The following is a 24,574-nucleotide window of genomic DNA, read 5'->3' as shown; positions in this document are numbered from 1 at the left end:
GGGGTACTACATAAGTAAATACAATTTAAAGAGGCACAGCTCAGGAAAAAAAAAAAAGAAAAGAAAAGAAAAGAAAAAAAAGAACTTACCATACAGGCTGCAAAGTCCATCATGATTTACATGGATTAGCAGTCTGCCTTTCTTTACAAGCTCAGTCTAAATTCTTAGGCTGCCAAATAATAAATCACCTTTTTGCTTCAATAGCACAGTCAGTGGGAGATCTGCATAGTTTTAGGTCAAGCACTTATAACCATTTTATGATTCCAAAGTTTCTTACTTTGTCATTTAGTTACTGAACTGTGAGCTTTCATCGACTTTCTAACCATTGTGGCAAGAAATGCTACCACCTGCGCAAGATTTAAAACCTCACTGAGCAGAGGAGCAAAACTGGACTGCAGTCATTTTAAGTATATATTCGGGTGGAATCTTGACCCCATGGAAACCAGTGGCAGTTCTGCCACTGGCTCGGTGGGGCTGGGCTTCTTCCCATACTGCTGCAATTCATTGTGTCAGGGTGAATAGGTACTGCGAGTTCTCCATTTTACACCACGACACTTGGAAATGAGATGCCTCAGTGAATGCTCAGGAATTATTTATTTTATCTTTTTCTTTTCTTTTTTTCTGTCCTGGTGAAATATTTTACGTACAGACAATTACTGTATCTAAACACCTTCCTGGGGATCTGTGCTATTCTTCCCCTCCTGCTTATCAGCTTAATTTCTTCTGCTGTGGCATGGAGAGTTTAATAGTGAAATCCAGCAGTCAAATTCTTCTGTTTCTTAATTATCTCTGCCCTGTCAGCTATATCACTGAAAACAAGTTACCATTAGACAATTCAGATACCAATAAACACCAAGTTATGATAATATAAAGTCATGTATTACTGTCATTATGGAAAAAGCTGTTTCAGGGAGGCTTAAAAAAAAATTAAATAAGCCCAGCACTTCTAAATGGCTGAAAATCTAAAGATATCTTAATTATTCTTCAATATCTTAATCATTCCATAGAATCATGATCTTGTATAATGGCCATTTTAAATGAAAGGTTTGCTGCTCTGCGCAGTTGCCACTTCCTTCTAATTGTGAATTAAAGCATAATTTAGCGTGGCTCTATGCCAGCTCGACTAAAAAAATTTACAGACACTAACTCTGTCTGAATAAGGGAGGGTGGGGGGGGGGGGGAAGCAGTTAGATTTCTTTAAGTAATAGAAAATCACTCACCAAGTGGTATTTTAAAACAAAACACCAGAGCTTTAAGTTGACAAACTGACTTGAATTAAACCACACAGAAAAATGCTTGCACTGTAAATCTTACAGGGCAAAAGTGATGGTGCGTTATCATTCTGTTTATTAGCATGCACTTTGGAGAGTTCAGGGCAAGTATGGATACGCATTCATTCCATTTTATGCTGCACATTACTGAAAACACATTCCCCATAAATAATTCATAAATACATTGTCTGAAATTTCAGATTCCAAAAATACAACATGGTTTTCAACTTTATGGTTGCTTGGTCTTCAGAACAGCAACAGACAATTGGATGGATGGACTTGGCAACCCTGATAAGAACCCATCAGTCAGAATTACACTCCAGAGGTAAAAGCAAACATCTTCTAGCTCCTGATCCATGAAACAGCAAGGCCACAATGATAGCCCCTGTGCTTACGCTAGCAGTCCCTTGGCAAGGAACAGGGAGAAAAGGAGAAAGGACAGGAGTAACCAAGTAGTGAAAAGAAAGTGCTCAGTTGCAGCTTTAACTTTAAAAAGAACATTTATTACAAAAACCAATGCCGTAGTCTTCTCTGTTCATCAGCTGGGTGCATAGCAGGAGAGTTAGGAAAGAAAAGGAAGCTTTACAGGATGGTGTGATAAGGAGCTAACGGGGCTGAAACTACCTAGAAATCCAGACAGATTTAAATTTCAAGTACAGTAATAGTCAAAGCAGAATGGGCATAAAAGCTCATTTTCTGGCCAGACAGTGCACCACAAACTTGAGTGCTGCTTGTTGCTCTCAGCTTTTAATTGGTGTAACTACATTAATGCTAAAGGCATAGTAAGTGCCTTTATCTTTTATACCAGTTACACCGGCATAAGAGAGGTGAACACAGGATCTTGCAGATCATCTAGAAAAGCCTAATTCCTGCAGGGAGTAGAGTGACCACAATTCGTGCTGAGGAAGCTGAAGCACGCTTTAGAGGAGAGAGTCCTTGAGTTTTACATGTCTTGCGATTCTGCATCTTGCTGACATAATATGTGCAATTTACACTCAGTGGCTTCTTTTTCCTTCCTAATGTACTCAGAAGCCTCACATCAGAGAGCAGCTGCTCTTCAGCCAGCTTTGTGTTCGCTTGCTCCGTTCTAGTCACCTTCCCAGTGCAAGAGGCACAAGCAGTTTCAGGTCCTTGATGTCTAGTCCTAACAGAACAGGAACCCAGAATCTTCCCATATGCTGGCTCTTTACTTGAGCTCCTTTACTCAATTTTGCCCGAAGGCAAACATTGCAACTGAGCTAGAGTAGCCGGTATCCTGATCTACTGATTGCTTAGGCTCTGACCATATGTGAAGAAACAAAAGCTGCCATAGAAATCAGGTGCACCATTACCCAACTACTGTTAACCTCCCTGCTTTGCACTCAGTTGCGGAAGGGTCAGGAATAACTGCTGTTCCATTCATTTCCAGGTGTGCTGAACTCTCCAGGGTAATCTTTAAATCAGCAGAGATTTCATACATCAAAGATGAGGATACATAATTCAAGAGAAGTCACTGAGATAAAACAGTAGGTGTAAAAAATATAGTGCATTGGTGGTGCCTGGTTTAGCATGTCAAAGAGGGGCGACAGCTAGTGAGGAGCTGCATGCAGGCGGCACAAGAACATGCCGCGTGGCAAAGCAGGTAGCATCATTGTAAACTTCACAGGGAAACAGGCACTGAATAGGCTTGACACTGTGCAAGTACTAAGCTAGAAGGCACCCTACAGAAAAAGCCAGCAGTAAAGCATGGAGTACAAGGCACTCAGACCTGGTGTCCCTTGGCTATAGTCAGCGCATGCTAACAACCTCTTTCAAAAACTTTACACAGGTGGTAAGTGTCCCACTGAGATAAATTACCTACTTTTGGCTGCTGAACAGATGGGTAGAGAAGTGATTTTTTAGTTTGTTCATTCCCAGCAGTAACTAGAAAAGACGATCTTGGGCTCTGCAGGATTACTTTTCGATAACCATACACCTGCAGACAGTCTGCGTTTCTGTCAGAAACTACTACAGTGTCATGGATACACTAGGAAAAAAGGCAGGGCACTTAATGGCTCAGGAAACTGGCTCCAAGTCTCTCATTCCCATATTCTGCTGAATATAACGCTAAGCTGAGAAAGGCCAGAAAGTGAACCAAACTATTGCCAATGGTATATGTGAAATGAGGTGGTGACACATGAGACGGTTGCGCTGTCATTTAGAGGGACTGTGAAAGGCTGGAGAAATGCAGATCTTATCAGTGTGTATAAATTTGTGAGGCACAAATTGAAATACAGGAAATTCCAGTTAAAGAAAAAACCTTTTTACTGTGATAGTGATCAAATACTGGAACAGGTATTGGAAGAGGCTGTGGAGTCTCCATCCTTGGAGATATTCAAAACTCCAATTGGGCATGGTCCTGGGCAACCTGCTCTAGGCGACCCTGCTTTAAGCAGGGGGCAGGTTGGACTAGATGATCTCCAGAAGTCCCTTCCCACCTCAACCATTCTTTTGATTCTGTGAATCTGTACTAGGGCCATTTCTCTTCACAAATGCACTAAACCTCATTGACAGAATATGACAAGAGGCCAAGGGCTGACTAGTAAGGACTGAATTGTGACTTAGCTGCACAGCGCATGCATGGTGCAACCATTGAAGCTTAAATTACCAATGTCTGCAAAACAGGAAGCTCCATAAACCAATTCAAAACATTAACCAAGGGCCACTTTTGCCCAGAGGGTTTGCACCTCAGTGAAAAATCAGATCAGACACATGAGAAGTGTGATGATATAGTTAAACAAGTCCTTCCCCTCCCTATGTATTAATATATACTTCCACCACATCACTCGCATCTATTTATGTAAGAATACATCATAGTATAGCACACTACTGCCTATATTTTTTTTTATTTTCTTTTCAATAAGAAGGTCATATCAACATGTTAAAAAACTAGTAAAAATATTTTTAGAATCCTCACTTAAAGTTTCCAAATATCTTTCTGGCAGAAATCCCCAAATAACTTTACAGCAAGACGTCTCAAAGGGAACAGAACTCCTGCAAAAAAAAAAAAAAATACCCACACACCACACTACAAAATGAATGTGACCCAGGGACTTGCCCTTCTATGCAACAACACAAGTAGAGTGCACAGAGACAGTGAAGTCCGCAGGGCGTGAAATTAAAATTTTACACAGATACAATGAAGTAATGATACAATGTTACAACCTTGGCACAAAAAACTTCTGGTTTGAGTAAAGTCAATGTCATGTGATGTTACGGTTTGTGCACTGGTAGAAATGGTCTGCTGCTAAAAAGTTCATAACAAAACAAGAGTGAAAGCAAGAGAACTGTACAGATAATTACAATAGGCCTATACATTCTAGTGATCTGGACATTTCTTAAGAAACTCATCACAGTAGTACCTAGTTTTCACTGCAGGCTGCGTTAAGCAAGCACACTTTTCTCTCACGCCTACAAATCAAAGAGCTAAGATGCCACTGGGAGACAGAAAAAAGAAAACTGAAAGGGATTTGAATTTGACAAGGAAGTGGGAAGGAGACATGGATATATGGATAAGAATAGGGATGCAGGGAGCAACTGCACAGAGTCGACAAAAGCTGGGAGGAGCAGCAGCTGGAGCACTGTTAAAGTCCTTGCAGGAACTGCTTCCCCTGTCACAGTAAGAGGGGAAAGCAGCGCTGAAACAACGAGGACAAGGTAATTGGAACAAGAGCAGGACTTGAGCACTTCCCAGCAGATCCACGTGTAGAGGCATGGGCACAGTTACGAGAATTTGCTACACCAGACTTAAGACTTGCAAAGCAAGTTACAAACTGCAGCCATAGTACTACAAATATACGTGCACAGTACAACACTGAATTATCAGACGATCTGCACGGAGCAGGAAAAATTTTCTTTCCAGAAGTACGAAAAAGTCTGCAAGCTCATAAATCATAAAGCTGCTCATACATTATGATGTTTCACAGATATCTGATAGATTGACAGAGCTCGTGCATTCTACAAAATATATTTATAGGTCAGAACTATGGGAAATAAAACCTGAATTCAGTACGACTGCGCATCTCAAAGCACAATTTCATGGTCACACGAGTTATGCACACGAGTACTACTGGTCATGCAAGCTGTGTGTGCAACTCACCCTTCTAGAAATGTAACAGAAAAAGTCAGTCTAACAGTGCAAAGGTCATTTCTGACATGGCATGTTTCTCACCCTACTGATCCAAGACGATACACACAGAGGAACATACAGCCAAATGTGACTTAATAAAACCTTCAAGCCTTCAGCTTATTAATTCTTTTAAATTTTTCTCATTTCATTCCAGTGATTTCATTAGGTTAGACTTCTTCATCTTTATTAAAAAATAATCAGAACTGAAATGTTTCAATAAACCCAATTTCTGTTTTAAGTAGTAAAAGATGATTCAATGCAGATGAAGCAAAAATGAAAGTTAAAAGTACAATGGCACTAGAAGCTTTCAGAATCTTCTTTAAAAGATTTTAAATACATAAATTATATATTATTACTCCAGAATGTCTTCGTTTGTTTTTACAGAAAAATAATTTAAAAAACACTTTTTTCCACTGCGCTCTTCAGACGTATCTATCGAAATAAAATCATTTAGAACTTCTGGCTAGAAAGAACCAAAGGAGAAAGCCAACACAAAGTATCACTGTTAAAGCAGATAGAGATAACTTTGTATAGCGCAGAAAACAAAGACATAGTATTACTTTCAGTAAAAGGCTTCATTTTCCACAATGTTTTCAAATGAACTCCCCCCATACAGACTGAAAGAAATATTATTTTTCTTACAGAGGGGCAAATATGAAGTACCACCTCTAAAAACATGACAAACAGATCAAAATTATCATACATGACCCTAAATTACCACGGAGCTGGAAGCAAGTTGCACTGATAAATTTGAACACTAAATTAAAACAATACCTACAATTTATTAAATTGTGTGGTATCTGGAACACGAAAAAAAAAAAACAGATATTGTTTTCTTTTAAGATTATCTAAATGCTGAGGAGATAACTTTAGTTCTCCAGTCACAACCTGTCACAAAGGCAAACTTACTCTTTGAAAAGGAGCATTTGATTTAGGAAGAGAAAACAAGTCACACCTTACAGTAGAAATTGGTGCATTCAGCTTAAGCAAGGAACTGTAGGTTGACAACAGCAATCCTCTTGCTACAGTGTGGGAGGAACTAGCGATTACCCCATCAATTCTTAGTTTCTTTCAAATCTGTATCAGGAAACCATAAGGTAAGTTACACAATTCAAGGTTCCCAAAAGGAATGCTGGAAAGCCTACAATACAAAAATGTATTAAACAGTTCAGTATTCTTTACAGTGAAATACTGCTATGAATTTCCCTACCCAAATGTGAAAAAATACTTCAGTTATTTCACTGCCCTATCCATGGAGTATTAGGGCCTGTCTCTTTAGTTATTAGGTCCTATTCTAATTCCACTTATGTCAGTGAACTAATTCCAGATATGCAACCTTATAAGACTGAGACTTAAGCCCAGATATTGGGTTTTTCCAAATCAGAAATGTCTTAACAAGGACATTAAGAGATGAACATTATTAAAATATCTTTATTAGAAGCCATAGATTATGGATGAATTAAAGAAGCTAAAAAGCTGTAGAGGAGAAAACCACTAGCACAGAATCGTGGAGTATGTGGAGTTAAGAACACAGTAAGTCAGGACATGGAGCCAGGAACTGGAGTTCTGGTCTGTCTGTATTTTGAATGTGCCATCTCGCAATTCTCTTGGAGGCCCACTGCTTTTTCTGGAAGATGACACAATGAAGAATTGTTCCCTGTTCATTTTCTCCATGTCATTTTTGATCTTACAAAATTTTAAGGTATCCTCACCTTAGTCGTCTTTTTTCCAAGCTGAAGAGTCCTAGTCTACAAAAGCTCTTCCACATCTGAGCAGTGCAACGGACTATACAGATGTTACAACCAAAGAGTAACAACAAACATTAGGTACTTAGATTTACCATCCCTGTGGAGCAAAAATTCACTACAGAAGTCTTTCCTTTCAGAGGGGAAAATGATGTAAATATGAGGAAGTTTATTTAAAAAAAATTACAAGGGGCAGTTAAAAGGGTAAAAATGTCTGAAAAGGTACACATTTGTTTAATGGTATCATACTGGGGCCCAAACACAGACATACAACCTATGAAGAAAGACTTCAGAAAGATGAAATCCAGCCAGACTAGTTAGGTATAACAGTAAAGGAGACAATTATGTCCAGTCAGGTCCAAAAAAGGAAAATAGCAAAGAATAAACCCTGATAGATTAAAAAAGAATACACAATAAAGCCCAGCCAAGGAAAATTACCGGTTATCTTGTTGAACACGTAAGGTCTAATAACAACTCCTGCTTTAAATACATCAAAAATAGGAAGCCTGTCTGAGCATCTGCTAAAGCCAGGAGGAGATAAAGTTATAAAGGTGCTCCTTAGCAGAAGCTCCATAGCAGAAAAGGTCAAAGCAGGAAATTGTATTCACCACGCAGGAACCTGCAAAGTTTCCGATGCAACAGAGGACATGGTGGAAAAGGTGTCTCAAGTTGAAGTGTCGTATAAACATGTTACGGAACAACTCAACAGAATGAACAATAAATAATAAAGTGCTGGGATCAGATAGTACTCACTCTAAGTTCTAAAGGAGCTCAGGTATGAAATAGCTGAACTGTTAACTGTAATGCGTAACTAATTGCCTAAAACTGCCTCAGTTCTGGGGCACTGAAAGTTGGCAAATATAAGGTTTTTTTATAAAGGGATCTGGAGCGATGCAGGAAACTACAAATGAAGAAGTCTGACGTTTAGAACAAGTAAATTGATAAAAATTATAATACAGAATAGAATTTATAACAGAGATAAGCTTGATGTATTGGAAAAGAGTCAATATAAAGTTGTAATTAATTGGAGAACTCTACTAGATTTGTAGCATTATTATGCATCCCAAAGAGGAAAATAAAGCTAATATCATCCATCTCATATTCCGAAAGCTTTTCAACAAATCTGTCACTTACAGACTCAAAGTTGCCACAAACTAAGAAGGAAAACCCACTTATGGATAGATTACTGCTTAAAAGATAGGCCATAAAAAGATAGCATTAACATTGGTCTGCTTTAAAATGGCAAGGCAGGTCACTAGCGGAGCCTCACAGAAATCTGTTAGGGCCTGAACTCTTTAATGCATTCATAAATGGTCTAGAAAAAAGGACAAATAACGAGGTGACTTCCACTGATGATACTATGTTATTCACAGTGGTAAAAACAAGAGCTGGAGGTCTTTATTGAGGCAAAGAATTAAGATAGCACAAAGGGAAAAAAGGTACACTAAAACTCTAAATTCCAGGACTCTGGAATGGGGCAAATCTAATAGAAAAAAGTGCTGAGCAATGTCCTTAAGTGACAGAGAGGGAGGAATCTCTTTTGTAAGCAGGCAACTCATCAGCAGGAAATAATTGAGAAGACAGATCTGTGTCTACTGAGACCATCTCTAAACACATCTATGTTTGACCAGAAGAAATGGGAAATTACTAGTGCAAAGTCTTGCTTAGACCTCATTGATATTACTTATCCTGGTCACCTGTGTTCAAGTGATGGGACCTCACCACTTTATGTGACCTATGAAAAGGATTCTCCAGAGTAGTGACAACTCTTATCCTTCTTTCCAGATTTGCATCACCACACGTTATCATGTTATAAACTCATGTTATAAGCTCATGTTCCACTAAGAAAGATGCTATATGTTCATAAGCATACCTGTACACTCCCTTTCCCAGAGCATTCAGTACCTAATCCCTTTGATTTATAAGGCAAGTATTAACATTGTATTAATAATCAACCCACTGACCATGCAGCACCTAGGTTAACTCTGCATTTGCCTCCAATCCATAATCAAAATACGAAAGATAAATAGCTTATTTTTAGTTCCATATATTCAGCTACAAGAGGGATAAGATGTCAGTGCCCGTTACTTTAGGCTCATTTGATAGTCCAAAAGACGACAGGTATCACCAAAAGGTGATTTAAGCTCATCCTAAAATAGGCTATCAACCATAAAAGGAGCTGAGGGTAACTAGCTCAGATGTCTTAAGTTAAGCAAGATGAATTCCACCCTAACTGTATACTAGCATCACAGTTAATCACATTTATTACACGGACCAACCAAGCATGGAGATCACTGTGCCAGGATCCTCTCCTGAGGAGTTCACAGCCTGAACAGTCAAGGCAGACAAAGGACAGAGGACAAGAAGAATGCATAGACAAATTAAGCAGCGTGGTGGAAGTATGGTAACACCACGTTTTAGGAGAGGAGAGCAAAGAAAGGGCAATAGAGCAGAGAAAAGGGAGAGTAGAGTGCAAATGGCTCGGCAATGAGGTGAGGTTAAAAAACAGGATTGGGGTAAACCGCTGATGAGCTCAGAGGGGTGAATGTTCAGACAAAACTGTCTGAATGGCTGACGATATCAGCCTGCAGCTGCTCCTGCTGCCTGAACACCCTTGCTGATCTGCTGCAGTTTCCTCCAGGGTCATATCCTACGGGAAAAGGAGAGACCTACCACCTCGGCCCTGGAGTTCAGGATGGTTTACTATCCTCACGTGAGCTTCAGTTGTTTCAGGATACAAGAACAAAGCAAAACAATTTGGTACAAGATCTGCAATCTCTCCTACCAGCTAAATACCCTGCCAAAGATACTGCTGCATTTGAACAAAGCATTTACAAAAATGGCTTCTTAAAGTAAGATGTGATTATTCTGTATATACTATTAGGCAATTCTTTCCATCTCAAAACAACAACAACAACAACAACATAAAGGGAGACTCTTCTGAAGGAGCAGGAGCAGAAAAGTGACTAAAGTGCTGTGAAGAGAACCATGCACAATGCTTCAGAGAATTATGAAGAGAGGAACCAAGAGTGATCCTAATTTGTCAAGTTCTATAGAAACTTCCACGACAGTAACTCCAGGAAAACGTTTAAAAGCTACAATGCAGAGTACTCAGAGAATCAGCGGAGGAAGGAAAAAAAGCAGTCAAAACAGGCTTCTTGACAAGGCGGCAGAGCAAAGCACAGACTGAACCTGAAAATACTGAGTCTTTTGAGACAGTAAGTTTTCATTGCCTTGATTACAAGTACAAATGGGAATCACATCCAATGAACCAATATTCACTTAAGATTTAACATGGTATTTGAGAACCTGCAAAAACAGTTAAAAGACAGTGCAAAAATAACTGAGATTTAACAATGAAAACAATGGTAAAAAGCAGACTGAAAGGGTTAATTCAGCTTCTTAACATGATTTGTACTCTTATTTTCCTTTGCTTATTATTACTTTCAAACTACAATCAACTTATTGTCATACCACTGAATGATGGAAATCTTGCCAACTACTTCATAACTGACACATTTTCTGTTGCACTGAACATTCCCAAAAGACATTTCCCCTCATTTTAACACAAAATCCTGTCAGATCCAAATAGCTGAATAACAAAATGTGTAAAGGATATGTAGCTGTAATAGACCTCCCTCAACTAGTCAATTTTGTAATAAAAGATGATCAAAAAAGACTCAAAGATCCAGTGCTAGATTAATGCAAATATCTGCCTGTTTGCAAGTGCACTTTTTGATTAAACTGGCATACATCAAGTACAATTAGAAAGGTTATTTATAACTAAGAAATACATAATTCTGCATTTTAATGAGGGTGACAATTACAGCCAACAGTTGCTAATTAACATTAATCCTTTTGCACTGCAAGTCAGAGTTCCCCAACGTGATTTTCATTGTCAGGAACGGACACACCAAAAGTGTTATCACAGAGCAGCTACTAAGTTGGTTCCTTTGACATAAATAGGTGTTCCTGTTACACACAGCAAAGAAAAGGAATGTGATGATGTGTTAAGTTTGATAACCTCAGATGTAAATACCAAATGTCACTTCAAAATTTATTTGATGTCTACAGCATGAAATATAATCAAGGCTTATCATTTCACAGCTGAACCCAATTCCAGGTTTCCCAAGAGTCAGTCTGCACAGGTGAAATCTGATTTCCACACAAGCTTGAAATCTCCTATTGTTAAATTTGGTTTTGATCCCAATCCTGGTTTCACATCTATACTTCTTCACCCCAGAGACTTCAAAGCTTTTAGTGGTAGTAATAGAACAATGTAGATAAGGAGAAGTGTTTGCCCTTTCGGGATCAGTTTCTGAAGCGGAATTCCAGCGCAAGGACTCGAAATGAAAATTATTACTGCAAACTGGTTTGCTACCACAACATATCCTCACTGCAAAATTTCTTACATAGAGCACCATAAAAAATGTGGTTCTCAAAATAAAACCCGAATTTTAAATCCTAATCTTTCAAAATTGCTTTAATGTATTTCCATTGGCTGATCACAAATATTTTTATAGAAAAACTCCACGTCTATAAAGACAACCATTGACCTAATGAAACACTTCTACTTCTGATAGTCATAATTCCCTAAAGAAGAGATGACTTAGATTTTCATTTACATATTTCCAAGGAGAAATTATCTCTGTTTCAACCTCTCAGCCACTGCCTTTTCAGACACAAGCATTAGAAAGCTATCTGACAGTCTCTTTTCAAGCCGTTCTTTAACAGGAAGAGAGACTTGGTCCAAACGCCATCAAGATCAGGTACACGAGATCATAATACAGCCAGTAAATAAAGCCTCTATAAAGCGTGTCAAGGTGCTCTCCATCTGGGTCAGGCAGTTGGAGTGGGATCAATGTTAGATATAAGTAAATGAGAAGGCAGAAAAGGAGAATTGTGAGCTCTAAGCAAAGAAACCTATAATGCACTCCTTATAAAGCGCTGTAAATTTCACATTTATTTTATAAGTATGAGATAGATGGGTTATTTCTACATACAGAGGTGCCCAACTAAAATCAAGATAAGTGATATTAATGTCCTATGGTCAGTACTATTGAACCTCGAAAGCAATAAACTATGAGTCGATAAATATTACATTTGCAACATAGTTAACATTCTTCTACTGTCTCTGGCACTTATTACACATTGTAACCGCAAGTCTACAATACATTATTCATATTTGGGATGTCACTGAGTGATGGATTGCTGTAAGAGAGGCTGTCCTTTAAATAAATCAACAAATAAAAATGCAAATGTTAACATTTTCAGCCACAACTTTTTCCATCTTGAATGGGGAATGAAAATTTCACATTATATCGACAGCCAGCAGAGAGAACAATTAACAACCTACACTGTGAATAAGGGAGATTAATTCGCAAACGTCTGGTTTTATCACTTGCATATGGAACTATATTGGACTTTTTGTACTGCTAGCTCTCTCAGGGAATTGAAAAAACTTGTGTCTCCTATCATGCTCATCACCTAACTCACCACCCCACTGCAAACACTTAATTCCTTTAAATGTTTGTAAGTTAAGTCTGGAATGAAAGTTTTCTCCTCCTCTGCCTCCTTTGGAATATTGAATCATATCTGATACAAGGAAAAAAAAAATCTATTTCTTTATAAGTGCTTGCTTAGATTCTATAGGAGAAAGTTGTTCATAGTATCGTCTTAAGAGCAGCACCATATTTAAGCATCCAACACAGATCTGAAAGGCAACTTCTGCCTAAGTAAGGCAAAAGCCTAAATCTCATCATTGCCATATTTCCTAAGTACTCAGCATAGCAGATCTACTCTATACTATTCCAATGTGCATTATTAAGTATTCAGCTCTGCACATTGTATTTTACATCAGATATTAATTTGCTTAAAAGTCCCTGAATACACATTCACCTGAGATGTGCTGGGCAATTGGGTAAATAGTTCTGTTTTTAAAATATCCCTAAACACAAATTTAGACAATACAATCTGTTTATAAAAACTCCAACAGGCCACTGTGGTCTAACGGATAATAATACAGCTAGAATGTGGTACTCATATTGCAGGAACTTTTAAATCACTTATTTTAATGGCTATAAGAAATTCCACTTCCAGACAATACATTCAGCAAGCATTAACGCTGTGATTTAAAACTGCCACAAGAAAACAGAGGCTTAATGCCGAAATCAGACTATTGCTCAATCCCTTAATTTATCTAACTATTCTTAAATTTACTTCTTAGATGCCCAAAGTAAAAAATGTTACAGGGGAATTATCTGTTTCCATGGCGAGCAGAACAACCTTTGCCTATGTCTTGTAAGCACTCGATTATCTGTGGCATTATAGGACTTAACCGTGGCAAACTCAACACTACAATGGTTTCTGTGTGGGGAGAGCCTGACAATTGCACTGGGGCTGTAATCAAATCAAACGGTCTTTCAGAAAGGCACAATTTACAACTTTTTTTTTAAAGAAAGAATAGCTTAATACTTTGATTTAAAACAGTTCATTTCTGTTTTGCAACATAACACTTGTTTTGCTCAAATCAGTGCTTGATTATACCTGAGGTAAGATCTAGTTTCCGTAAAAACTTCTTCATTGCTAAATAAAAGCATATAAATGTCATTACTTCCCTTTTCAAGCTTCCTTCCAGCTCACAGGCAAAAAGTAGAGTCTTGCTTCTAGGCAAACTGCAGTTATGAAAAAAGACAACCCTGGTCATCAAAAAGGTAAGGCTTAGGACTGCCAGAAAGAACTGTGCTTTAGGGATAAAGAACAGAACTTACTCTTCCAAACTTGCCCTGGCCCCAACCTTGCTGTGATTTTTTTTCTAAATATATTGGCTTTGGTTTACATAAATAAGTACATGGAGTAGAAAAGCTTTCCAGATCTGCTGTGAACATAATTTCAAGGGCCTCATGCAGGTGTAGACACTTGGCTTAATAACACTCTACAGACAAACACGCAATGCTTGGCTGTAGTGTGAAAAGCAGCAATAGGCGTGCATAAAAGCCTGATAGGCAAACTCACTCACTATTAGCCTAACCTCAGTATGCCAGATAATGAAATGTTATTTTTCTTTTAGAAACAGCATTAAAATTGCCCTGTGAACAACCGTTCTGAGGGCCACAAGCTTGGTCCTTCTGCAGTTCTCACACTACAAATCTCAAAACACCCATCTTTACCTTCTCGGGACACATTCCTTGTCCTAGAGGCGATTCATTCAGCGAGAGAAGAAAGTAGCACTGCAGCGTTTCTTCCTGAAGCAGGAGGCAGCTTTAGCACACGCTTAAGCCTCCATTTGAGCCCTGCCAAGAAAGGCTATCAAGCCAACACATCTTTACCTGCCATGCCTGCTTAGCCGGTCAGCCCGCTGCAGAAGCTGAGCTAGCACCCTAATGCCTTGCGCTGGCAGGGAGCTTCTGTCACTTCCCAACACCTTCTCCCTGGCAGGCTTTTCACTGCTGCTACTGCAGAGTGCCAGGGTTTGTGCTAGTTAAAGCTGGCCCAAACATGAGTTGATTCTAGTCCTATAAATTTAAATAATCAAAAGTAATTATATTTACATGTACTACTGAATAAATAAATTTGCTCTTAGGCTAAGGCTTTGCGCTGCAAGTTTCAGTCCCATGCCAACTGTGGTGGTTAAGCTGTTAACCCTCCCCCCCCCCCCAAATCATGGATTATAACAAACATGCTGACAAACCCTTAACGTTAGTGGCACAAAAGCAGCAATAACTCTCAATATTGATTAATTTAGTTAGTTAAACCTGCAGTCTAAGCTTATAACCATTCAGTGATAAATTGAGACTGACCTGCTGCTCAAGCAGGTTTTCTGATGAAGGATAGGATCAGCTTTAGGTCTCCACAGAAATACTTGTCCATTTACCATTTTCAATTAGAGAAGGCCATGAGTAAGGGAAAGCACAACATGGCTGCTTAAACTGGTCAATTATACTTACAGCACCAAGAGAGAAAGTGAGTGAGCACAGGAGAGATCATCCTAGAAATACAGGATTTTTCAAAATTTGTCATCAACTGGTAAAATAAACCTTTAAAGATGACAGCTAATCAGACTCTTTTTACTTATACCTTTATCTGATATGATTTCTAACAGTGCATTTCAACAACTGTTTTACTCCCCTCTGTGGAAAAGAATGGGCCATCAATCCTCTTGAACAAAATTCCTTTTCCTGAGCAGTTGTTGTATGATGTGAATAATTATCTTATATCTACTCCTCAGTGCTTGAATGGAATCTCAACTTATCACTATTAGACAGTATCAAACAATATCTAATACATACTCTTTATCCGATATTACTGATTTCCAAAGGTAACCCTTGCTTCCAAAAGAAATGCTTAGGCAATCCTGTAGTTTCTGTTTGTTTAAACATACAGTTACTTGTGGGAAATAGAGCCCAATCTATCTCAGTTCTTAAATCCTCCCAGAATTATCATCTTTTCCTTCAGAAGAAAAAAAAACGTGTTTCCATAGCAAGTAAGTACAAATTTGTCAATATTGATAGTGTTTTTTCACCTATTATATATCGCAAGTTCTCTCTGAAGATGGAAATAAAACTACCAGCTGCTGCCAAGAACACAGGGATGATATCAAGCATACATTTTCCTAGTCCACTGGGCCAAGAAAAGATTAAATCTGACTCAAGACCTCTCATTCTCCAAGAAACATTTAACTCTTCTCGTGAACTGTCGTATGTTTTAGTCACCCCACTGCACAAAGTCATCTAACTAATGGTGTAAAATACAGCAAATTCACACTTTAGTCTGCATTTACTCTGTTGGCTTAACTAAAGATTTTATTACTAGAAAACGTCTGAGAGGCTAAAGAAAAACAAGGACTGCATGTTGCCTTTTTAAGCCCTTATGACTAGAACTGTAATCCTGCCCAAAGTGGGAAAGTTGTTTTTAGACTCCTAAGTGTAACAACAATGCTGCTTTCTGTTTCTTCACTGGAGCAGAAGTGATAATGCTGCTTTTCCAGCGCATTTAGTGCAGATATATAGTATAAATCAGGAACTGCTGACTTAATGTGATTTTGTTGCTTGTCGTTAAACATAAAATAACTGGTACAAAACATTTAAAAAGAAATGTCATTTGATAAAATATGGGGGAAGATACAGGGGGATTAAAATCTTCAAGTGGATTTAAAATCTAACAGGAGTTAACACCATTCATTCAAATTATTTACAAATGTATTTAATGTGTCAGGACTTTGAACATAAAATACTTTCTCTTCAAAATCTAAGTAAAATTAAAATGTTAGAACTTGGCGTATTCCTGCTTTTCTTATTCTAACAAGCAACTTAAGGCTTACTATAAATGTCAAAAGCATATGGCAGTTTTTAGTTTATATTATCCAGCTTGTGCTAACATGAAATACTATAGAATTTCAGCCACTTTCCTGCATCTAGGGGATAGTGATGGTTGCATTTGTAGAATCTTAAACCAGAGATTACCCAGCAGCTTACCGTGAAGTGTCATGCTGGATCGGAGATGTGGCTGTGGTTACAAGCTCTTTATTGCTGCCTGTCAGCACAGGAGATGTGGCTGCATCCTTTCTAGGCCCGGAAGTTGTCCCTGTGAAAGGAATTGAAGACAACTAAGCCAAATATTAGAGGCTAGTAAGTTCTGGACAGCTATTACATGATTCCACATTATTACAGAAAACCCTGCCCAAAAGTTATGCCGTTCTTCGGTGTGCTGTATGTACAGTGAGAGGGCAAAGAAGTCATTATCAGTTGACATTGCTGCGCATGGATCATGTAGAATCATATTTATATAATAAGCCATACATTACAGCCTTTACCTTACCATGTGACGTTTGACAGTCTTGCACTGTTATTTCTTATAATGGTTCACTGGATCGAGCTTGTTTTTACAGATACAGCCTTCTACAAGATGTTAGTTTTTCCAAGTTTGTTTTTAAGTATCCCTATAACAATATTTTGCTCTCAGTAAAACAGAAATGTTTGTTCACCCCTTCTTTTTCCCAAAATAATCCTAGAATTAAAAAATAATTTAGGTTGGAAGATGAAGTCTGGAGGTCATCTAGTACAACCCTCCAGTCCAAGCAAGTCCAGCAAGATCAGGTTTCTCAAGGATTGTCCAGTCAGGTTTTGAATATCTGCACTGATGGAGATCCAACAGTCTCTCTGGGCAACTTATTCCAATGTTTGACCACCCTCACAGTGAAAAAAGTTTTCTGTACAGCTAATCAGAATTTCCCAAGTTGTAACTTGTGCCCACTGCCTCTTGCCCTGTAACCTCCAAGAAAAGTCTTGTTCCCTCTTCTGTACCACCCTCTCCTGAGGTAGCTGAGGACAGGCTGGAGAGATAGGCAGAGAGGAACCTCATGAACTTCAATAAAGGGAAGTGCAGGGTCCTGCACCTAAGGAGAAATAACCCTATGCACCAGTACAGGCTGGGGGCTGATCTGCTGGAAAGCAGCTCTGCAGAGAAGGACCTGGGAGTCCTGCTGGACAACACGAGCCAACAATGTGCCCCTGGGGCCCTGAAAGAATGATATCCTGGAAGAATGGTCTCCATTAGGAAGAGCACTGCCAGCAGGTCGAGGGAGGTAATCCTCCCCCTCTACTCAGCCCTGGTGAGGCCTCACCTGAAGTAGTGTCCAGTTCTGAGCTCCCCAGTGCAAGAAAGACATGGAGCTCCTGGAGTGAATCCAGCGGAGGGCTATTAAGATGGTGAAGGGCCTGGAACATTTCTCCTATGAGGAAAGGCTGAGAGCTGGGCCTGTTCAGCCTGGAGAAGAGAAGGCTCAGGGGGGATCTTATCAACACGTACAAGTATGTGAAGGGAGGGTGTCAAGATGATGGGGTCAGACTCTTTACAGTGCTGCTCAGTGAAGGGACAAGAGGCAACGGGCACAAATAGAAACACAGGAAGTTCCGTCTGAACATAAGAAAAAGCTTTCTTTTACTGTGAGGATGACCAGTTTCATCCACCTTACAGTCAATTTGCCCAGTCCATAGATCACCAGTCTGACTATGAGAAAACTATGGGAGTTGCATCAAAGGCTTTGCTGAAATCAAGGTAAGTGACATCCATCGTTCTCCCCTTGTCTAGAGGGCAAGTCACGTCACCACAGAATGCAATCAGGTTGTTAAAGTATGATTTGCCCTTAGTAAATCCATATTGGCTGTTTCCAACCATCTTCTTGTCTTTCATGTGTTTGGAAACAGTTTCTAGGAGGACTTCCTTCATAATCTTCCCAGAGACAGAGGTAAGGCTAACTGGCCAGAAATTCCCTAGATCCACCTCTTTGCCCTTCTTGAAGCTAGATGTGACATTTGCCTTTTTCCAAAAATCAGGAACTTTCCTGGATTGCCATGACCTTTCACAGATGAGAGCCTCTCAGTGACACTGACCAGATCCCTAAGCACACTCAGATGCATCCTGCCTGGTCCCACACATGGGCTTATGAACGCCCCAGAGGCTTAAGCACTTCCTAACTGTATCTTCCTCTACCGTGGGTAAAGCATCACTCCCACAGACTATGCCACTAAGCTCAGGGAAGCCAAAAGGCAAACCTTAACCATAAAAACAGGCATTGAGGACCTCAGCCTTTTTCTGTGCTTTGTTACTAGATAGCCTGTCCCACTGAGCAGAGGATCAACCTCCTTCTTAGCCTTCCTTTTGCTGCTGATACACCTATAAAAGCCCATCCTCTTACCCTTTATAACTTTCTCCAGCTTCTACTTGAGCTGAGCTTTGGCTTTCCTTACTCCAACCCTGTATGCTAGAGCAGTGTCTCCATCTCCTCCCATATAGTGCATCCCTGCTTCTACCTGCTGTGTATTTCCTTTTTGCAGTGAAGCTCTGTCAAGAGCTCTACGTTCATCCATATGGACATTTAGACAGAATGGACTAGTCTTGTGCTTTGAGGAGGTCGTCCTTGAAGATCACCTACCTTTCCTGAGTCCCTCTCCCCTCCAAAGGATTCTACTAAGTAGATCCCTTTTTAAGTGGAAATGTGCCCTTTTGAAATGCAGGGCTGCAATTCTACTGCAAGTCTTACCCCCTTTTTCCAGGATTTTAAACTCCACAGTCTCATGATTGCTGCAGCCAAGGCTGCCCTCAACCTTCACATTATCAACTACTACTTTCTTTCCTGTGAGCAACAAGTCCAGCTGACTGCTTTCTGACAGTCAGTCTCTTCTATAACTTGTATCAAGAAATCATTATCAACACACTCAGAAATCTCTTGGATTGCTTGTGCCCAGTTATAACGCCCTTCCAGGAGATAACAGGGTGCTGGAACACTTCTTACTTAGGCTTGCTTAAGTAAGGTTCATCAGGGCAACACAAACAAGGACTGAGCTCTCAGTTTCATAGCTATGTTTTAATTAGATAACTTGTATACAGATAGTCAGTGGTAAGTGGAATAGACAAGTTAGGAGTAATGCGATCTAGTGCATAAAAGCTTGTGTGTGCACGCTCCATTATCTATCCTAACTAGTACTGTCCAACATCACATAACTAAACAACGGTACATGTGCGGAAGGCTACAAGTCTCAGAAAAATTAAAAGTCAAATGAGTATGTAACTCTCTTTTGTCATGACTAAATATTTCTGGGCTCTCTGAACAGTAATGTTATCTACCATCCATGCTGAAATACAGAGTAATATATTAAAGTTGAAATTCCAGCATCACTGCAAAATTTCTACAGGTTTATGGATGTCCAAGAGACTAGCATTACTTAAAATACTGTGTTGATTTAAGATGTATAAAAAGTATATGCATATTATCGAGTAAAACCATATGCTCTAATGTGTTCTAGCAAGGCTACCAAAGGAATGGGTTCTTATTGCTCTAATGCATTGTGCTTCAGCATTACATAGCGAGAGCTCTCACCTAACAAATAGTTACCAGGAATATATGTTGATCGTGTGTCTCTGGTAACTTGGTAGTATGCTAATCCATGATGAGAAGAGCAGGTATGCATATAAAGACTAGAAGCCTCTTGCTTGGACATTTGGCTTTATGACTGAATATGAAATATTTAGAAATCATTTCACATGACAGTGGAATGAGGCAGCTGGATTTTAAGAAACTAACGCTGAAGTAATAAAAAGCTGGTGAGCATGGGAGAATATATTCAATTCCTCGTTTGAGAAAAGGCTGGCACACTGTCAACATACTGAATTCAAAGTAAAGTAGATATATTTCTCTGAAAAAGAAAATATATGGACTCAGAAGTGGCCAATACAGCCTCAAGGGGACTGTTCAAAGGCCCAAGTTTGAAAATATTACTAGGACTAGAAATGGAAAAAAAGAAAAGAAACTAAGTAGGAATATACTGAGGCTGTTAGGCTGCACAGAGATAAAACAGGAGTAGAAAGAAGTCCTGAATATAGTGAAAAGAAAACCTTTTAAAATACATCTCGAAAAGGCACATGAGTCTATTGAGGGAAAAAAACACCAAAGAGAAAGTAGGTCTATAAATAAATAAAGAAGATTAAATCAGTAATGATCCTAAAATGGCCAAGCTACTAATAATTTTAAAATACACTGAGAGAAAAAATAAGGAAAAGAATATCAGCAACTAAGAGGTAATAAAGACCTTGTACATGTATAATACCTGCTTGTATGAAGCTGATGAAAAGAAATTATCTGGGAAAAAAAGATACAAATTCTTCAGTCTGAAGGATATATATTTCAGGACTAAAGGGAATTAGCTAATGAATTTATGAAGTGACTGGTAATTATTTATGAAAAGTCATAGAGAACTGGGGTGATACAAATGACAGCAAATTAATTAGATCTGCAGGTGCTGGAAGACAGTATGAGATTGGAGAAGTTACAGATGATCTAGAGAGGCAAGAAACACAGGAAAAGAATAGACACGTTCTCTCTAGAAAAAGAAAGCTCATGCATGGTGCAAATAATAACTAAATACTGATATGAATGGAAAGTGAGAACCTGGGGTAGCAAAGAATAGCAAAAAATAAACAAGAGGTAAGCCTGTAGGGCAAGCTACCCACAAAGTGCATTACAGATGTTTTCTAAATGGTAATATTTGGAATACTATTTTCAATTTGGTGAGCTTGATATAAGAATGATTTAAACTAGTTCAAAGACTCATTTGAGAAAATTCAAATAACTATATATTTCTGCTTAACAAATAGAAAACTAAAGCATGAAGAAAGCAAGGGAAATAAAGCAGCCTACATTTTTGAAAGTGTAAATACTTCGAATGAAGAAAAACTGTTGAGGCTGGACAAAGCAGTAATGGGATGAAAGTAAGCAATGGAAAATCTAGGTTGATAATCATGAAAGAAATCTTCATGAATTGTATAATACTAATATTCATAATACTTAACATTTATATAGTACTTCACATCTTCAAAGCACTTCAGTAATATTAACTAATTGCTCTATTCGCTTGTAGGGAAGAGTCTTCCCTCAAGGGAAGAGGTTCCAGATCCTGAATTGCTAAGAAGCTACATTAGAAAATCTGCTGAAAAACAAACACTATAGAGAAAATTCAGCCCCTGGAAAAGTATGGATACTACGAGCTAAGAGTTCTTCCTTCTCTAGTTTTTTATTTTACATATGGAAAGGAAAGCTATGAATGTTAATACAATATAACGTAAAAGCTATTTCCCCTAAAGACACGTACAAGGAAAAATAGTTCCTTCTTCGTGTCAATACAGAAAGACTTTAGGAAGGGGATGAAGAGGAAGACTTCAAAAAGAAGCACAGGGAAGCAAAGTGCCCAATATTGCAGAACATAACAGACAGGATCTAGTTTAGTTTCCTAGCCCACAAGCAAAATTATTCAGGGTAGAGAGGAAGAGAAGTATACATTTCTGTACTCCAGTGCTTTTTAACTAGACAAGTTGCTAGATTTTAGTACAAATTGTCGTAGCTGCTGGTGACACCAATAAAAACAATTTACTGCTGAAAAGATTCAAGACTTGAGGATTGCTTCGTCTGCTTAAAGTTTTCCTGGTAAAACTAAAAAAGTTTAGCGACAAGACACAAACACCTTCTGCAGCACAGGAATAAAAATTAAGGATCAAACAGAAATAGGAAATGAAAAGCATCAGTGAAAGAATAAAAGCTGATTGTCAAAGCATGGCCAGTCCTGTAAGTTTATAGCCTGAAAAGGGAACGGAAGTGCACCTTCTGCTCCAACAGGTGATGGGACCGAGGTAATGATGTTGTTTTCCCCATTACTAAACACTTATAGGGAGAAGGGAAAGTGAATTTCTTAAGAAATTACCCCTTCCAAATTCACTGCACTTGGTATGCTAAGCCATTTGGTGGGTAGTAGAGTTTTCCACCATTCCAGCATGGGCATGGCTTACTAATTACTCATTTTATTTTAAGAAAATCTAAGAGTACAAAGAGAGCAAAACAGGAAAACATCAAAATCTGATACAATGGCATATGTTGCTGTGGAGAAACACTTAGGAGTTGCAGGGTAGCCAGACACGCTGCTGCTTTCTGACTAGAAAGGCCACAGGAAAGTACATGGCTAAGTAATATCAAGTTGCATGTCTCAAGATGTCATCCTGTTGATTTCATTCCCTTCCTCACATTGCATGGCTTAGCTAGAGCTCAGTTAAACGCGTTTTCTACTGACCCAACAGGTACTGATCGCTGTCTGAGACAGGCTTTCAGGCTTGATGGTCCAGGCCTCGGATGCAGTAAGGCAAACCCCACAATTTTATGGGATTCACCAAAGAAAACAGTATTTGTTTTCCTGGTTTTATTTTTGCTAGAAGCTACATAATTGCTTCCTAATAAAAGAATAAATTCCGAAGCAGAATTTGAAGGAGGAATCGCAGTTCAGCAACAGAGAGTAAGATCTAGCAGAAATAAGGACAGAGACAGAAAATGTCCAGAACTAACCAGAATTAAGAAATTTGACATTGTGCTCTGGTGATCCCCAAAGATGGAAAAAACACTTTACAAGTATGCGTGTATACTTGTTAAAGGAGTCCAAACATATAACAGAGGGAAGCCAATTAAAAAGGTACTAAATACAGAAGACTTCAACTGCAGTGATTAGTGCTAGGTAATTTGCCCTGTGATAAATAAGCCATTCAAATCAGTAATAGACCTGAGGTTATTCCACAGCTTGAAAGCATTTCTCTGAACTTTATCTGGTATCATAGCAAGCGCCAATGTTTATAACTTAAATTTGGCCATGCTGCTCTATGTCTTCAAAGTTATCAATCCCAATAAGTGTTTGTAAAAGATAACCACATTCTTCAGACATCACGCTGACCACTGCAATCACTCGATCAGCATAGGTGCAGCTTGGTGCAATAGCCAGGTGCAGCTCATAACTTCTTCTAAGTACTAAAATGAAATGAATAAATGAAGGAGAGTCCAGGTTCGATTTTTTTTTCCAAATCTGTGGAAAATAAATTACTTTTTTGGGGACTATCCCTATCCAAGGAACAAAATCCATCATCCAACAACTGTGAAAAATCTCAATTTCATCACTACAGTATTGAGAAGGAGGGGGAGAAGGAAGAGGAAAAGAGAAGAAAAAAATAATGATAGCTGAAAAAAACATAAAAGAAAACCATCAGTGAAAATTGCCCCTGAAACTTTGCAGAATTGTAACGGCTTTCTCTCGCTTAAATTGATTGGTGTAGCAATGTTATAAAATGACTATTAGGATTCATTGTGCACAACAGAAAGTGTGAAATGTCAGCAGACTATACAGCAAAAGTAATGGGTCCTGAACCCCTGTTAGTCAAAAATGATTTTGTTTCAAATTAGAAATTGATTTTTTTGGACACAAGCCCTTTACAGGCTTCCAACTTTTGTAGCTGCGCCTTGGAAGAGATTAACCTCGGCCACTGTTTGGGTCCAGGCTGATGATACCCTTTTGAAAGTTTCTTCACAGGGACTGCTTTTTAATGTTGGTATGGTCTTAACCAATAACACAAGTTATTTGTTCCTTTGAGAACTGCACCACATTTCTTCTCATTTTGCCATTTTCTTTATTTTTATGCTGACATATACAGCAAACTGGTTGACAAGTTTAAAAAAGAAAGCAAGCTACTTCATAATTGAACCACAGATTATGTTCAAGGCTTGGCAGTGAAACATCCAAGCTGCTTTTGTTACCAACCCTTTCTCCTCCTAAGAAAGGCTGTTTTCTCTGCTCTTTAAGCGGAGGTGCAAAGCTAAGGGAAGGTTAGATTCTAGTTGTACAGATATCCCTGTGTGGCAAAATATCAGGTTGTAATGGTGGAGCCATTACTTGGGGAGGAAAAGAATGTGAAGAAGATTACACTCGAAGAACACAGCCCACTGCACTTATTCCCTGCTTGCTGGAAAAGGAAAAAAAAAAATTGTTGAAGTAGCTTTTTGAGATTAAAGGGCTATTTCTTCCCTTCCATCAGGAACACCAACCAAGAAG

The 24,574-nt window shown here is 38.8% G+C and overlaps 1 protein-coding gene across 10 annotated transcripts in view; it reads right to left on the bottom strand.

The window, feature by feature from the left end:
- Nucleotides 1-24,574, bottom strand: part of LOC104152006 (protein hinderin-like) — a 173,707-nt gene that overhangs the window by 12,208 nt on the left and 136,925 nt on the right. For 7 of the 10 annotated variants that reach the window (XM_068926510.1, XM_068926514.1, XM_068926509.1 and 4 more), the window contains one exon: nucleotides 16,637-16,745. In XM_068926510.1, the coding sequence (XP_068782611.1) occupies nucleotides 16,637-16,745 (109 nt within the window). Of the gene's footprint in view, nucleotides 1-14,208; nucleotides 14,456-15,109; nucleotides 15,151-16,632; nucleotides 16,746-24,574 lie in introns of those variants that run through there. The other 3 variants (XM_068926506.1, XM_068926508.1, XM_068926512.1) reach the window with 3 other exon arrangements.

This window comes from Struthio camelus, chromosome Z, assembly GCF_040807025.1.
Source record: "Struthio camelus isolate bStrCam1 chromosome Z, bStrCam1.hap1, whole genome shotgun sequence".
Taxonomy (NCBI): Eukaryota; Metazoa; Chordata; class Aves; order Struthioniformes; family Struthionidae; genus Struthio; species Struthio camelus.
The sequence above is the reverse complement of the archived record's forward strand: the minus strand, read 5'-3'. Positions and strand labels throughout refer to the sequence as shown.